Genomic DNA, 15,470 nt, shown 5'->3' with positions numbered 1-15,470 from the left:
AATCTAAACTTATATGATCCTTTTATCAGTTTGCCACTTTTATAGAATACAATGGCTGTGAGGTCGTTTGCTTTGTATTTCTAACTATGCAACAATTAAACGAAACGCTTGTTAATCCCCCCCAAGCTCTTGTCCCATTACTTCAGGTGCAATTAGCTCTTTACTGTTTGTTACTTTGCACACAGACATATTTTTGTAGTTCACAAAGTAAATGTACTTGACGTAGTCACATACTTGTTTCCAATGTAAGTTTTGTTTTTATTTTTAAACGAATGAGCATTCAGGTACTTCTATTGTGACCATTTGGTTCATATTTGAGTATATTTATTGCAGATCTGTAAGAATTCAAAGCTGGACTGTCTGCTAAGAGCCCAGAGGCAGAGATGAAGAGGAGGAGGAGGAGCAGGCCTTCCACACTGGAAGCAGATGTCCTTCATCCTTTGAAAAATAAATCTTGAAAATGCTTCTCTGCTTGTTCTTGTTTGGGGAGAATTTATTTGATCCTTAACAACGTTAATAAGTTGCATTGCGCTACAATATGTTCACACTGTAGCTAGTGTGGAGTAAAAATGTACAGTAAGAAAGCGAGCTAGACCCACACCTTCAGCTAAAGATGGCGAGCAATGACAGAACTGATTCATTTAATACAGCCCCTAAAAAAAAAAAAAAAAAGACATAGTGGGTCTGCTCCATGTACTGTACATGTTTGCATGTACTGTATGTGACCCTAGTTACCAAATTGGCAAACCACACTTCATGTTTTTTGTCTGGATCCAACACGGACATCCATAGACTCACACCTGCTATAATCCAGATTAAATCTGATAATTGAAAGGCCAAATGAATCCGTTTTTTGCAGTAGGATTTTCTTTAATAGTTGTAACATCAAAGTCAATGGATCTAAAAGTAAAGTAAATATAATAGCACTGCAGATGGACAGGGGTTGCCCAACAAAAGTGCCTCTTGGTGAGAGAAGGGTCTGAAATGACTGTATAAGAAAGCAAATTAAGACACACAGTAAATACTGGAATGGTCAAAACCACGCTGATAACATAGGCGAGCTAAAAAGTATCCAGCTGGTATAATTAAGTACATATTGTGCGACTTGTCGCATAAAAGGAGCTACTGCTCATGACGTTATGGCTGAAGGTTAATGGTGCAGGTTTCTTCTCTATTTCTCACCAGCTGGTGTTTGGCAGACAGCTGGTGCATGGTCCACAGTATACCGCTCAACGAATTCCAGTACAACTCTGTCTGTCTGTCTGTGCAAGCATCAATACTCAGAAGTACTCCTTCAAGAGTTTTTTTTTTGCTGTTTTTCTTACAAAAATAGTTCTTTTCTACAATGGATCTGAGTTTACCTTAAATTATCCAAAAAACCAATCGAAATGCAAATGCATATAAACCTCAAGACGTAAACGGTGACATCTTGACTCTGTGGAGTGGAATTTGGCACTTCTTCATACAAACAAGTTAAAAGTATGCGACAAAGAGCATGTTCTTGGCATCAGCAGCGGCTGTCCAGCGGGTCCAGGGAGAACACGGTGCCCTCTAAGGTCAGTCCCATTTTGAACCCCTCCTGGAAGACAAGCCGCACGTCAGCTGTGAAGACAGCCTACAACAGTCTGCATGATGTTTAAAGTAGAACAAACCATGACAGGTCAAAAATGAAAGGCTCAACAACGACACAGTGAGGCTGCTGCGATGTCATGCTCGTAATGCATTTACAGAATCATACAGTCAAAAAACAGCAGCGCATGCAAGTGGATGGAAGCGGTGGAGCTGAATGACAGCACAGTCTGTGGTCTATTAGATGCAGAACGGGCTCATTGTCCACTGAGTGGTGAAAAATACACACACTTTGGGAATGAGAGCACATGCAGCAGCTGAACTAAACCACCACAGCCACAGAAGTACGAACCATCTCTGACGCTGCACATGGGAAAGAAGGAATAAACAGGAAGTCAGCTGTTAGAGGAGGAGGAGGAGAAAGATGAAGAGCGCTGTAAACAACAGCGCCTCCTACAGGAAACAACCAAGTCTCACTCGTTTTCAACAATGCTTCGGTAACATGTCAGATTTTACTTGTTTTATAAATATAGCAGAACCCAGAACAAGTGTCCTATTATTCAGCACTGTGAACATTTCCTCTGCTGTGTTTTACAGTCTTCTCACCAATGTGGTTGTACAGCAGGATTTACTGTGACTATTTCTACTCTGCTTCATTACAGTCTGACTGCGGTTGGGGAGGAATTCATATTTAACCTGCAGACTTATGACCTACTTTAACCGTTACAGTTATTTGGTTTAATCTTCAAAGTGTTGAGAAGGAGGAAGCTACAGCCAGGACAGGTGGGATTCCCAGTGTAGCTCCAGATTCTCCTCCTGCTGCTTCATGTGTGGAGGAATCGTCTACAGACACGTGCTTACCTGCATCTCATCCAGCTTGGACTGAATGTCTGGAGGGAAGTCAGCTGCGCCGCATGTGAACGGATCAAATGGCTCAGCTCCAAACAAGTCTTTCCCTACAAAGTCCCACACAGAGCAGACACGCATGACAGGACGCTGTGGCTGATGATTCAAACATGATCCTACTGAGTCTTACTCACTTATGTCTGGTGGCAGTGTGGTCGGTGGCGGTGGTGGGCAGCCATTGCTGGCCAGGGTGGAAATCAGTGGAGTCACAGGGGAAAAAGGAACCATGTCAAATATGTCCGTGGATTGTGGTTTAATGGAGATGCTCCCCGCCTGCATAAAGGCCATGGAAATGTCACATACAAAAGATACACAGAGACAATTAAGCTCAGAGAAGCAGCAGAGAAAGTGAAAATCAAAGGCAGCAGAAAGGAAGACTCCGAGGACGGAGACAAAGCTAAGCAGCACAAAGAGGAAGAGGAAGAGTGGTGTTTACGCGAGGCCGTGGGATGCTGCATCCCTCACTAGGCTTAGGAGGAAGAGGAGCAGGTTTGGCAGGCGGAGGAGTTAGTAGCCCGGTGGACAGGTTGGACTCTGGCGAGCTCATAGGCGTGAGCGTTACAGAGGAGATTTCCAGACAGGAGAGCGACGTGATGCTGTGGCACCAGTAGAGAGAGGAGGGCCTCTGCAGCGCGTACGCCTCATTAGCTGCGTTCATGTGCAGCTGCTAATGAAGAAAGAAAGAGAGACGGTCCAGAGAGGATGATACAGGCAGCAGCAGACTGGGCTGTGACACTGACTTGTATCCCACTCCTCTATGCAGACAGGTGAGTCACAGAAAACCCAGCAGTCCCTAAACGCTCCTCCACAACTCGCATGGGGAATTAACCTGGTGGTGCGGAGCTTTTAAGTGCAAATGGTTCAGACCCCTGCAGGGAGATGTTTGGCAAAAGCCTTCATCCAAACAACACAATTAGCATTTGTAATTAGTACGACGCACCGCTGAGGTTCTCAGTGATCTACAGTATTAGCTTTGGTAGAAACAGACACAGACTCTCCTTCCTGTGAATAATCACCACTTTGCTCTCCTTGTTAACCGACGTGTGTCCTTACCGGTGGCACGTGAGCAATCATCAGCTGCTCCTCCAGGTCCTGGAGCTGCTTCTTTAACTCACAGTTTTCTGTTTCCAGTTCTTGGATCTGTGTGATAACAGAAAATACAACAAGCGGTGATTAAAATGCTGATCCTTCATTGTTCTTGGGGACAAATGAAACGTTTATGCTGTAGCACCCTTGATTAAACATCCCGGAGTAATTAATGTCATGCAGAACAGATACATAACTTATATACAGTAAAGACATGCTATACATAAAACAAACAGCCAGAGCAGTTTGACAACGCAGCCCATCTCAGAAGCACTGATACTGATTGTATCCACCGTTATGACAGCTGGCAAACTTTCTAAAGAATGAGATCATCAAACTGTTTACATAGAGCTCATTCCACTAGTCATTTTAGAAATGAGAATAAATTGACCTTAACTTAAAAACGACTGGCGTTTAGCTTCCTCAGACTGATCACCATCAGTCACTAGCATACAAATGTCATAAATCAGTCAAACAAACCCAGTGAGACGTTGGGTGTAGAGCACCATGACATTCATCACTGACATGTTTCATCAAGTACAACACATTTTGAACCAATCAATAGAACAAGCTCTGCATTCATTAGTAAAAACATCAATGAGACTGAGTGTGTGGGAGAAAACACAGACTCTTTTCTGCAGGCCTCCGATCTGTTTCCTGGTCTCCACGTCTTTGCCTCCAGACTCCAGGAACTTCTTGTAGGCCAGGTCAAAGGCCTGGCCAATAGTCAGAGTTATTTCCTCTGCCTGCAACGCAAAAGGAACATTTACTTTGTTTACTCAACCTGATCAACTGTAACAACAAGGTGGAAAATACCACCAGTCCATGTGTTCTAATGGAAGACGAGGAAGCAGAGACACTTACACACTTCTCACTGTCAAACACGTAGCACAGGTGTTTGTTGGACTCCGAGTCTTTGCAAATAAAAGTGAATATCCTTTTATCGGTCTTGTCATCTGCACAGAACGATATCCTGTGTAACTGACAGTTGTGCTGCACATCCTGGAAAACAAAAACAGCAACTGTGACTGCGGCACACGTCCCTTCATCCTCCAGCCAGGACACATCTCCCACGGGCCGACTCACTTTTGTCTTGGGCTCTAGTATTTTCACGCCATAAATGGAGATCTGCAGTTCCACCTTGGGGATCTTCTGTCCCTCGGATTTCTTGATGTGCCTCTGAAACTGCAGATTACAAAATGGCTCATTTCACCTAATGTAAAACAACAGAGACGTCCCTGGGAATAAATCTGTCATCGTTAAAAGATAATAATATTCATTAAGATGATTCATACCACGTACAGTAATAGAAGTACCAGGAGGAATTGGCAGCGGGTTTGGGCCCGTGCCAATAAATATCTTGCAGGGAGTGTGTTGCATCTGACATACAGTATACTGTACGGCACAAAGAAAAGTCTGAAGGTCTCCATTTCTGTGACGTGTTGTTTTTCTTTTGCACTGGACTGAGCCACTCCATGCTGTCACCATGGAGCTGTTCAGGATCAGATGTAATGTAACAATAGAGGTATGAAAACAAGGCCCCTGCAACCGGCCTTAGATTCCATTGTTGGCAGGAGAAGACAGAGTGGAGGCCAGCAGGCATCACAGGAAGCCTGGAGCCTTTCTATGCTCCCTGAGGAACACAGCAGTCCAGCACTCACTTATTATTCTACTCCAGGTGGGTTTCAGGGACTTTCAGCTCATTGTGCTTTGCAGCAGCTGGCTTTGTTGCTTTGGTTTAGTTTCACTATTCTGGGCCAGATGCTATTTTAGCCAAACATGCTGTGAGATAACACAGTGACCTACAGCCCAGAGGTACAGTAAGAGCTCAGTGCAGCTGATGAACAGAGGGACAGGTAGCAGACACCTTCTTTACGTCTTTGCTCCATTAAGACATCATTTAAAGCTGCGCAAAGTGTTTCTAATAACTAGAAGATCGATATTCTGTCTCATTTGAATATGTCCTCAATCAGCTAAGCTGATGAATGTAGCTACTGTACTGTAGTTGTGTTGTTAGGTTCTGGTCTTAGCATCCGTTGGGTTTCAGCTTGGGCTCCATATTTTACCACTGTTAAGCTAATTGATGCACTAATGCTCTTGCTGGCTTTAAATCACTGTTAACAGACATATAGGCTGTTAATACAATTAATTATTATGAGGGACCAGGGAACATAATGAAGAGTTAAAGGATCATAAACAGGCTTCAGGGCAACTGCACGGTTAAGGCAGCTGTGCTTACAGTATGCAGCAGTTTAAGGCGCTGCTGATTAGAAACCAAAGAGCTCCAAGGGCACCTTGATGGGGGAGCGTTGGCCACTGCTCTGCGCCTCCATCCCAGTCTGCTCATTCACACACTTCTCTGTCCTGTAGCTCTAGATTTACCTTCAGCTTTCTAACGGCGTCCTTCACAACCTCCGTGCCTTTTGGTGCTTCAACCTCTGTGCTTCCAAGGAACTGGAAACAAAACAAAAAAGGTAGTTTGTGTTAGTGTTGATGATTCAGCACATTAATGTCAGAGGTAAAAAGTAGTGAAAAGCAGGCAATGTGTTTATACAACCACATATCTGCACATTCTATAGCTGCTTAAGTACAGATACACAGACCCAATGCACACGCGCACAGACGCGAGCAGCGTTGCTCCTGATCTCCAACAGATGGCGCCAGTAAACTTTGTGCCTGAACAAGGTCCCTGGCAGGTGTAGCAGTGGCAGATATTATTGCAATGCTTTAGCACTTACTGTAATAATATCATCATAAAAAAATCTATAAAAAATATGAAATACTAATAGCAGAGAACACCAGAAAAAAAGACACAAGACAAACGCTTCCCCTTGAAAAACTGCACAATGATGTGGATTATCTCAGACACAATGGAAATATGTGATTCTAGAATTTTTTATCAAATATCAAGAAACCTTTTATTTTTCTGTAGCTTACTTTTACATTAACCCTATTTTATTAATTTGGCATTTACTTGTGACAGTTATTATATGCCAGTAAAGGCTATATGATGACACGCTTTATTTCTAAATTTAAATCTAAATAAAGAGGAGAAAAGGCACCAAATGACCATCATCAATAAAGACAGAAAACAGACCGAAGGCTTGGAGCAAACTGTCAGAGCTCCGCGCTGGTTTGACAAATCTCCTGGACACCGTTAAAGACGTGTCTGAGAGGAGCTGACAGACGCCCAGAATAGAGTGGAGCAGCACTCGTTCCTCACCAGTGCCTTCGTGGCTGCGAACTGGGACGTTTCGAAAGACAAACCCAGCCCGAAGGCTCATCCATCAGCTGGTGCATGGAGCTGAAAACATGAAGTGACCGCAGCGGGCTGGCTCCCTGTGCTGGGTGGGCCGCACTACAACCTCACGGTGGTGCATGTGGAGGGCTTCTCCATCGGAAGGCCGTCACTAGCAGCTTGATCTGCCGTGCACCTCTGTGGACTTCTCAGTAAACGCATCTAATGTACTGCAGCAGCTGTGGATTTGCTTTTAGATCAAGTGCGACACTAGTGAGGAAAGTCTTGCTGATTGGACAACAACAACAATCCAGCGTCAGATCAAAGATCAGCTTTATGTTGCTAACGTGACAATTGTTCGTGTGTTGAACTTTAATCAAATGCTTTTTTTTCGGAAAGAGTGACATGTTGGATGCAGCACAATGAATAAAGCTGTCTCTGGATTTACGTCAGACATGGGGAACATGAAAGCCTCACAGAGAGCGACTAACAGACGTTGTGCTGTTTAACAGTGATGTGACTGTCAGTGTAGCACAGCGACACGTCTAGACAAGCTGTGAAACAAGACGAGGATCAGCAGAAACATACGGCTCACTGCCGTTACACACATAGACACACCGATGAGCATCCTGCACAACTAATGGGATTCACTGATGATTAATAGGGCTGAAAATTGTTGTGCTAATTATAGAAAGTTTCCTCCTTTAGACCAGTGTCTACAGGGATGCTCAGAAATCAATAATTGGGTGTTTAATTCATGACCCATCATTGCCACAAAAGAAAACTGTCAATTAAACATTTTCTTAGTTAATTTCTTATTTTACCAGCTCAGCTCAATCACTTGAACTTTACGGGGACACAAATGTCCCTGAGTGTGTGAGTGACAGCACAATGAGAATCAGCTGATGCCTTGGTTTGGTTTCAGTTTAAGTGCTCCAAGGGAGGATTTCCTTTTCACGCCGTTGCTCCAGTAGTTTGTCTGCTTTTATTGCACTCTTGTGCCAAAAGGCGATTAGTAAACTGGTTATGCTTTTTCCCAGGTAATGAATGAGTCGCCTCTAATCCTCCACCAGATGACACAAAAACAAAGAGCCTGGTAGCATGTTGTCACAGCATGTTGGCTGGAGCTTGCTCCTAGAAAAAACTGGCGATTTGTACAAGATAAAGGGGATTATTTTTTTAACAAAGCCATCGAAGCCTTATCACAACTGGTGTAGGGTAAATAAGAGTGTGTTTATGGAGGAAACAGACAGCTGGTGCCTGCATTACTGCCCCCATACACCATGGCTGTATTATGAACAGAGCTTGTGTGGAGGGTGCATGAGTGGCTACCAACAGTGTATTGTAACATTTGTTGAATGGTAAAATACTTTTTATATGAATTCATGGAAAAAAACGTTTGAATGTGCCACCAGAGTGGTAATTACAAAGTTTAGCCAGCAGAGGGAGATTGCCCAAATGTGTGCGCTAAGTGCCTGCCAGGCCAACACTACTGTATACCTGCTCAGTGGCACAGTGACGCACCTACTGTAGCCTCTTTTGTCTCCAATTCTCTTCATGCATTAAACAGGTCAGTAATATGCAATAAACAACTGCAGTTCCCCCGAAAAAAAACATTTAGAGTGTTCTACGTTCTGTTTAAGAGTATTTGGCCATGTATACAAGACATTATACATGACGTCTGAGTAAAGACCATCTGGAATGGCGGCCTTACGTATTTTTCACTTGTGTCTTTTATCACAGCTCTGGCATATGTTCATCTTACAGTTGCTAATGTTAAAATACGCTTTATGTAATGTTTGTATGTATGAGTTCTGACTTTAGCTGCAGGCTGAGCTCATCCAGTGGTGTAACTACTGATACTATAGCAGTATAGCTGTATTTGTGTGGTGATGAATGCAGCAAAATGGATAATACAGTATCTACTTGATAAATGCTAATTCGTTAAGCTGCAGCCTTGAAAGAGGAGTGTAGAGAGAAAGTGTGGATTGGCACATAAGTAAGTGAAATTGAGCTTGCTGTATTTCATTTGGACAAATGAAAAATAAGTCTGTTAATAAAGACAGAGAACAACTAATTCTCTTCCAGCATTAAACAGGACACACGCCTTTCTACAGGTCACTGCAGCAGGAGGCCTGTAACACATGCAGACCAGGCTTTAGCCACAGGCCTAGGGTGCTGGGGAGAAGTGTGTGATACACAGAACAGACAGTGGGGTGAGGCTGCACAAAATGTGACGACCCCCATCATCATGTATGCAGTACAGTACATTAGCATACAGGTACATCAATATATTGTACATCACATTAAAAGCCACTGACCTGTCATCGTATACATTCTATACAATATCATTTTCTCTAAATTAGAAACTTAGACATACTAGACATTACGTCTGTTAGTGCTTATTAGGATCAGTAAGTATGAAAACTTCTCAAAGATCAAATGAATGAATAAAAGGTCACTTTGTGTCAGGAATGCTAGCTACAGTACCATCACATAACCGTGACTCGCCAGCTGACCTGGTTTCCAACTAATCGAACACTGTAATGAGACAGAACAGGCCAAGCACTGTCTCAGCATTTTGGCCGTCTGCCTTTCTCCACTTCCTTCAGTGATGAAGCGACGTGTACTCAGATCTCAGCTAATTTAGCTGGACAAGCAAGTCATCAGTGAAAACTGCCGATATGCAACCAGCACACTAACTGACACCAGGCTCATATTTTAGAGGCGTCTTCTGCTTCTTAGTTCTTCTGCTTCAGCATTTTGGGCAAAAGAACTAAGTTTTGGACGTCCACCTTGGTTCAGACAGAACATTCCTGAATTCATCATATGAGCTTCACTCTTCGATGACATTAGGCAGGAAACCAGCATGATAGCCTTTCAGTTGCAAATAGTCTTTTCTAACAGACCATGTTCTTAGCCTCAGTGTTTCTGGTATCAGGATCCACTTGTAATGCCACTTTGCATGTGCTTACAATCTTAACTATGATTTAAGACTGCATGTCCCGAATGAGTGAGCTAAGGCTGAAGCCACAGAGGGAACAAACTGTAAAGGAGACTGCTTATATTGCTTTTCATGCTAAAGAAAGTGTAAAACAAGGAGCAAGTGTTAACATGAACCAGAGAGTTGTAAAAATGTACCAGAATGCTATGCAGAGACCTTTAATGATGACGCGGTACCTACCTTGGCATTGTAGGGTATATAATGCTTGGCCAGAGCGTCTGGAGTGTGCATCCATGTCTTATCTGAAATGACATAATTCGCTTAGTGAGTGTGAGTCAGAACAGTGGGACAGGGGTATACATCACATGAACAGAGCTTAAATTAGCAGCTGGACTAAGCATTTAAGCTTGGTGGCTCAATGGGCAGAGCATTGGACTGGGGTGTACTGTAGGAGAACCAGGTTCAAAGTCTGTCTCACCAGTGTGTCCTTGAGCAAGACGCAGCTCCCCTTGTGGCTGCCCACTGCTCACAGCAGGAAATGAACCTGCTGTTATGGGGCAACAATCAGCCCTGAACGCTGCCAAGTACGGCCGCAATCCACCACTTTACAGTGAGTGGCCCCAGCAGAACAGCTGGGGTTGAGTGCCCTGCTCAAGAGCATACAAACAATAAGGCAAGAGAGAACGCTGAGTTCACCTTCTACCCTGATCTGTCCCGCAAGACAGGTAATCGAACCACTGACCTGCTGATCACAAGCCAATTTCTCTGATGGTGTGCTCACAGAGCGAACACAAAGCTGTGTCTTTTCAAAGTAAAGATGCATCTCTACCAGTACAAGTCTGTGTCTGTTTGTGGACAATAATGCAAACCTGTCAAATTTATGTACAGTAACGTAACTAAGGCCACTTATTCTTTAGGTTTAGTCATTTAGTCAATTACCACAAAACACACATTAAGACTTAGATTAGCAAAAGGCCACTGAGTGTCCTGACCATCATGGATTCCACAAACACATTTCACACCAGACTGACTCACATGCGCTTCCACTCGCAGTGAGTGGGGAAAGAACTAAGGCTCGTATTAAGAACAGGTAACAGGCTCACACATTTAATGTCCACACACAGACTAGTGCTGTCATCACTTACCTATACTGTATGTAGGAGCTCTCTAACAGAAAGTCAGAGAGATGAAACCATGAAACCAAACCAAATGAGCAGTGGTTCAGATCACTAGGGGTCATTCAACGCATCCCATTATGCTGTTTTCAGCATTTCTTAATCATCCACTGATTGAGGGTCCGTTTCTTTCCTCATTTCATTTCATAACCAGCTTATTGCTCCTCTAATGAATCTTGTGACAAAGGATGCACGGCTGTGACCTTGGGGCACGGAGACGCCTGCAACCTGCCCAACCCAGCCAGGTGGACGGGCGCCAGCCTGGCGAATGCACAAGTGTGCTGATTGGTTTGTTTACAGATGTTGTTGGCTAAGTGGCTCGATGAATTCAAAGCTTCCTCTAATTACTGAACATTCAGTGTCTGGTGTTGCGTTGTGCCTGCTCATGTTTGCCAATGCACCACGTTATTTATGAGAACACCAACAGGCAAACGCCTGACTATGGAGAGAAGTCCTGTTTTAATGCACATGCCATCAGACGCAGATAGAGGATCTTGAGCTGTATTATGCTCCTTTGATGCTTCTGTTATTAGCTCAAAGCCAGCATCAGCATCCTAGTGGGACCCTGAATGACTTGAAGGGGCTGCAATGTTTCTCATTTTATGTGAAAACCTGTCAGATCTTTGTCTTGTACCGTAGGTGGCAGGGAGACACGCAACAGGTGCTCTCTGCGGGAGTGAAACCTTGCAGCTGTTCCGGTCTGTGGTACTGGACCGTATGTCCCACTAATTCTACCGCTGGGCACCAGGAAATTCTACCAGGGTGTGAAGAAACAGGAAGGCGAGCGGTGGGAGCTGACACAGTGGCAGCGTGACGGCTAGGCTGGCATTGTTTTAATGCATCAGCACACTCTGGTCTGATTAAAGCAGGTGAGGTGTGAGGCCCAATCTTCTTTTCCCCCGTTGCTGCATAAAAGGGCATCTTTACGAGCAGCTGAAAAGGAAAATCAAGTGTTTAGTGCAGAGTACATGTGCGTCTGAAGGTCACTGTGCACACCGTGCCGTCAGGTGTTCAAAGGGTAACGGCCTGAAAAACGGCCCTGCTGCTCTGTCACAATGTAATGTTCCGTCTCTGGAGGTGGGCGCCGCATTGCTTCTCCTCTGCTCGCAGGTTCATAGCACACAGTGAAACCCAGCACTGGTGTGAGCTGACATCTAAAACACTGACTGAAATGCACAAGGCAAGGTGTAAAAGGGTAGAAGTGAAGGCAAGAAGTCTCTGACTAACAATAAAAGCTCATTTACACAGTAAACATGAAAGAAGACTTCACTGTGTTTTCACTATGATAACACATCATCATTAACAAACTGGAGGAAAAGGAAATCTTCCACGTAGAACAATCTCACGTACAGAGATCCTTTGTGGTTTATTAATGGTGTGATGTGTCAGACATCTAAAAGCTGCATCGGGCTTTGTGTCACACTTCTTATTCGTTTGTTTTTCTGTGAATAGGGAAATGTTGTGATGAAGGCGCTTCATGTCAGTGGGATGTGCAATGACAACAACCTTCTACAACACTTTAATAGATTGTTACTGGTCTGATAAAGATCCATGTCACACATTGCCTGTAGTGAAATCAGACTGTGGTGTTGCTGAGCTCCTCCACCTTCCAGGGTGTCAGTGCACATTTTTTCTATAGCGCTACAGGCAATAATCTAATTCAGTGCGGTGCTCAATCAATGACACACATTGAATTTGCTGTGTATGCACGGTTCTTTATCATGCACAGGACAAGTTCAAATGGGCTGAAGGCAGAGAGGACCGAAGGCAGCGCTCTACCAAGCCTCTCTGACATACTGCACAATGTAAAAACCAAGGTCAAATGATAAACTGCGAAAGGCTGTAAGATGAAATAAGACTAATGTTCATTATGCAGATCAGAGGCAGTAAGAAGATGCTTAGGGCCAACTTGGTCAGTGCAGGCACTCTAATAATGGTATGTCTGTCTAGACTTTATTAACGTTGTAATGTTCTTCCAACACACCATTAATAAAAAAGGCCACATCAACTCTGCTCTCAACAACAACTTAGCTCAGGATGCGTATTTCACCTGAGTGGACCGAGCGTTTCAGTTAACCCAGCCATGAGTATATTATAGCCCATTTGTCTTTTACATCTAATCTTCTTTATGAGGGCTCTTTATTGATCGGTAGGAGACGCCTGACTTCACTGACTCTTCATAATGATATGAATGTCACACTTGTGTAGGAGACCAGTATCTAATAATTAACCAATATTATTACCACTTACATGCAGCCACTTAATCATTAGAAAATGACTCACTATTCTCACGGAAGAAATGTGGATGAATCAACATTGAGAGTCGTCTTATACTGTGTTCCAGCACCCAACAATTATATTAAGGACAAATTCAGAAATAGCCCAAATGCAGAGTGACCAGAATCAAAAGGTTCGAGGAAATCATCACAGGCAGACTGAAAATCAGTGCATATGCATGTTCAAATAATTAGAAAAAAAAGAGAAACCAAATCACTGTCTATCCTCAAAAACAAAATTACTGCAAGGCAAAGATGAACAGAGCGGGGAAGACACACAAGCCAAGTATCACAGAATCCTGATGAGATGATGGAGTCCACAGAGCGTCTGGAGCCACAACACGACCTAACACTCTGTGTTGCCACTGCATTCAGGCTCTGACATGAATAAGCTTCAGCTTCCATCTGCTGATATGAGACACTATGAATAATTTAATCAACGTATGACAGGACCTATTGTTTTGTTCTATAGTTGGAGACCAAATGCAAACTGAGGGGATTATTGTTGTTTCCTATTACTTACTAATCTCTGGACAATTTTAACAAACTATAAATATTTTATGATCATCAAAGCTGTTCCAATGGAACACATGTTCAATTTTAGTCATTGATGAATACAAACAATTACTGAATCATCCACTTAATCATGTGTGTTTTGACTCATTATTGCAGAATAATTGATGAAATCTGTTTTTACACTGAGTTGCTCAAGATTAAAAGTTCCTCTTAGATAACAGCTTGTTTGAAGACGTCTCAACTGCTTTGGACCAACAGAGGTTTGATAATTCAGTCTATGGTCCAGGCCAGAAGCCTCTGTTAACCAACCAACATGTTGTTGTTCACATTATCACTTAGAACCAATTAAAGTCTCCCAAACCCAAACTGTCCAACATATTAACTGTTATGCATTATTATTACTAGAAACAGGACAAACAGGTACACACAGACGAGGCGTACAGCCAACGGTATGTAGCAGGAAGACAAATAAAAGGTCTCAGTGTACCGTAGCCTCCAAAACTCCCAAAAACTTTAACCAACAACTTTATAATTTTAAAGATTCAGTGCATCAGGTTTTGGTGATTGGAATCGAATCACCTCAGCTTCCAACCTATGAAGCCGCCTTGCTGCTAAATACTACAATGTTGAGCTGTGCTTTGTGAATCCCCCAAAGGCCCAGAATCCTGTAGAGCCCACATACCACCACAGGTCACCTCCAAATGAGGGGGAGATAAAAATGACCCCAAGTGGCTTCACCTGCTAGACGTGACCACACTGTCCACGACTTCAACACGCAGAGTGGGGTAAACTGTAATAAATCCAAACCACTAGATATAAATGAAAGCACTGGTGGGAAGGAAAAGAGTAATAGAGCTGCTGTAACTAAAAACAGAAGAGACAAGGGGCCGTAACAGTAACAGTAACAGACAATGAATGCTTGGCCTCAGGAGGACGCACAGCGGAGGCCAGGAAACCACAGCATTACACAGATGGTGGACTGTGTGTCAGTATATGTCTGGCAGAATTTGCTAAGAGAGAAGTGTCTGTCTTTAATGTTCTCCTGCTTGTTACAACAATAACTTATTGTCCCTCTGTTGGGTGTGTACCATGTGTACATGGCACAAAAGATTAAACTCAACTGTATCATCCTAGTTAAAAAGGAATCCTGAGTGAGAGGTGAGCAGGGAGAAGCTGCCTCCTTCCTAACACCACCTTCAGCTCCTAAAACAGGAGAGCAGCACCGGCACCAGCGAGGGACGGAGGTGACCATGTCGCAGTCCTTCACAGCTTTGCAGGATGAAAATATTCATGCAGGTGACACTTATTGCTCACTGACACAGTGAAGGTTGCCTTGCTAAACGGCCTTTAGTCCCATACACTCACCTTTTTTCCTGTTGAAAGCGCGATTCATGTTGGAGAATGTGCGTCACTGAGGAGCCTCCAGAGGATGTGCCAGCGTACCACCTGGTGAAGCAGCAGGAAGAAGGGATTAAAATGACTCTGACATGACCGTGACTAAAACAAACAGTCCCACCCTGAGCGTGAGGCCACAGCTCAGGTATGTCCACGTTCAGCCTCATCCAGCGTCTGCTCTGTAGCTCTCTGAGGGGAGTCAAGTGTAACACTGTTTACCATGATCCTCTTTGGCCGTCAGTGGCTTTATGGTATAATCTGTCCAACAGAACTAGGGCAAGTTAACTGTATCAGCCGTTCACGTGGTACACAGCTGATTCTAAATCCATAATGTCCAGTAACAAAGGAAAGCAAACACTGAACTT

At 43.6% G+C, this 15,470-nt stretch overlaps 1 protein-coding gene across 13 annotated transcripts in view; it reads right to left on the bottom strand.

Moving 5' to 3' along the window:
• Window positions 1–845: 845 nt before the first annotated feature.
• gulp1a (GULP PTB domain containing engulfment adaptor 1a) overlaps window positions 846–15,470 on the bottom strand; it is a 47,137-nt gene continuing 32,512 nt past the window's right edge. For 4 of the 13 annotated variants that reach the window (XM_029137268.3, XM_029137272.3, XM_029137270.3 and 1 more), the window contains 11 exons: window positions 15,076–15,156; window positions 9,984–10,045; window positions 5,944–6,015; window positions 4,648–4,746; window positions 4,426–4,563; window positions 4,191–4,307; window positions 3,529–3,615; window positions 2,912–3,142; window positions 2,610–2,748; window positions 2,431–2,525; window positions 846–1,579 (listed from right to left, as the gene is read on the bottom strand). In XM_029137268.3, the coding sequence (XP_028993101.1) occupies window positions 1,508–1,579; window positions 2,431–2,525; window positions 2,610–2,748; window positions 2,912–3,142; window positions 3,529–3,615; window positions 4,191–4,307; window positions 4,426–4,563; window positions 4,648–4,746; window positions 5,944–6,015; window positions 9,984–10,045; window positions 15,076–15,103 (1,140 nt within the window). In that variant the 5' untranslated portion in view covers window positions 15,104–15,156 and the 3' untranslated portion in view covers window positions 846–1,507. Of the gene's footprint in view, window positions 1,580–1,921; window positions 1,933–2,430; window positions 2,526–2,609; window positions 2,749–2,911; window positions 3,143–3,528; window positions 3,616–4,190; window positions 4,308–4,425; window positions 4,564–4,647; window positions 4,747–5,943; window positions 6,016–9,983; window positions 10,046–11,552; window positions 11,852–15,075; window positions 15,157–15,470 lie in introns of all 13 variants that reach the window. The other 9 variants (XM_055505362.1, XM_055505368.1, XM_055505367.1 and 6 more) reach the window with 8 other exon arrangements.

Source organism: Betta splendens, chromosome 21, assembly GCF_900634795.4.
Source record: "Betta splendens chromosome 21, fBetSpl5.4, whole genome shotgun sequence".
NCBI classification, from domain to species: domain Eukaryota; kingdom Metazoa; phylum Chordata; class Actinopteri; order Anabantiformes; family Osphronemidae; genus Betta; species Betta splendens.
Note: the sequence above shows the minus strand (reverse complement) of the source record. Positions and strands in the feature narration are given on the sequence as shown.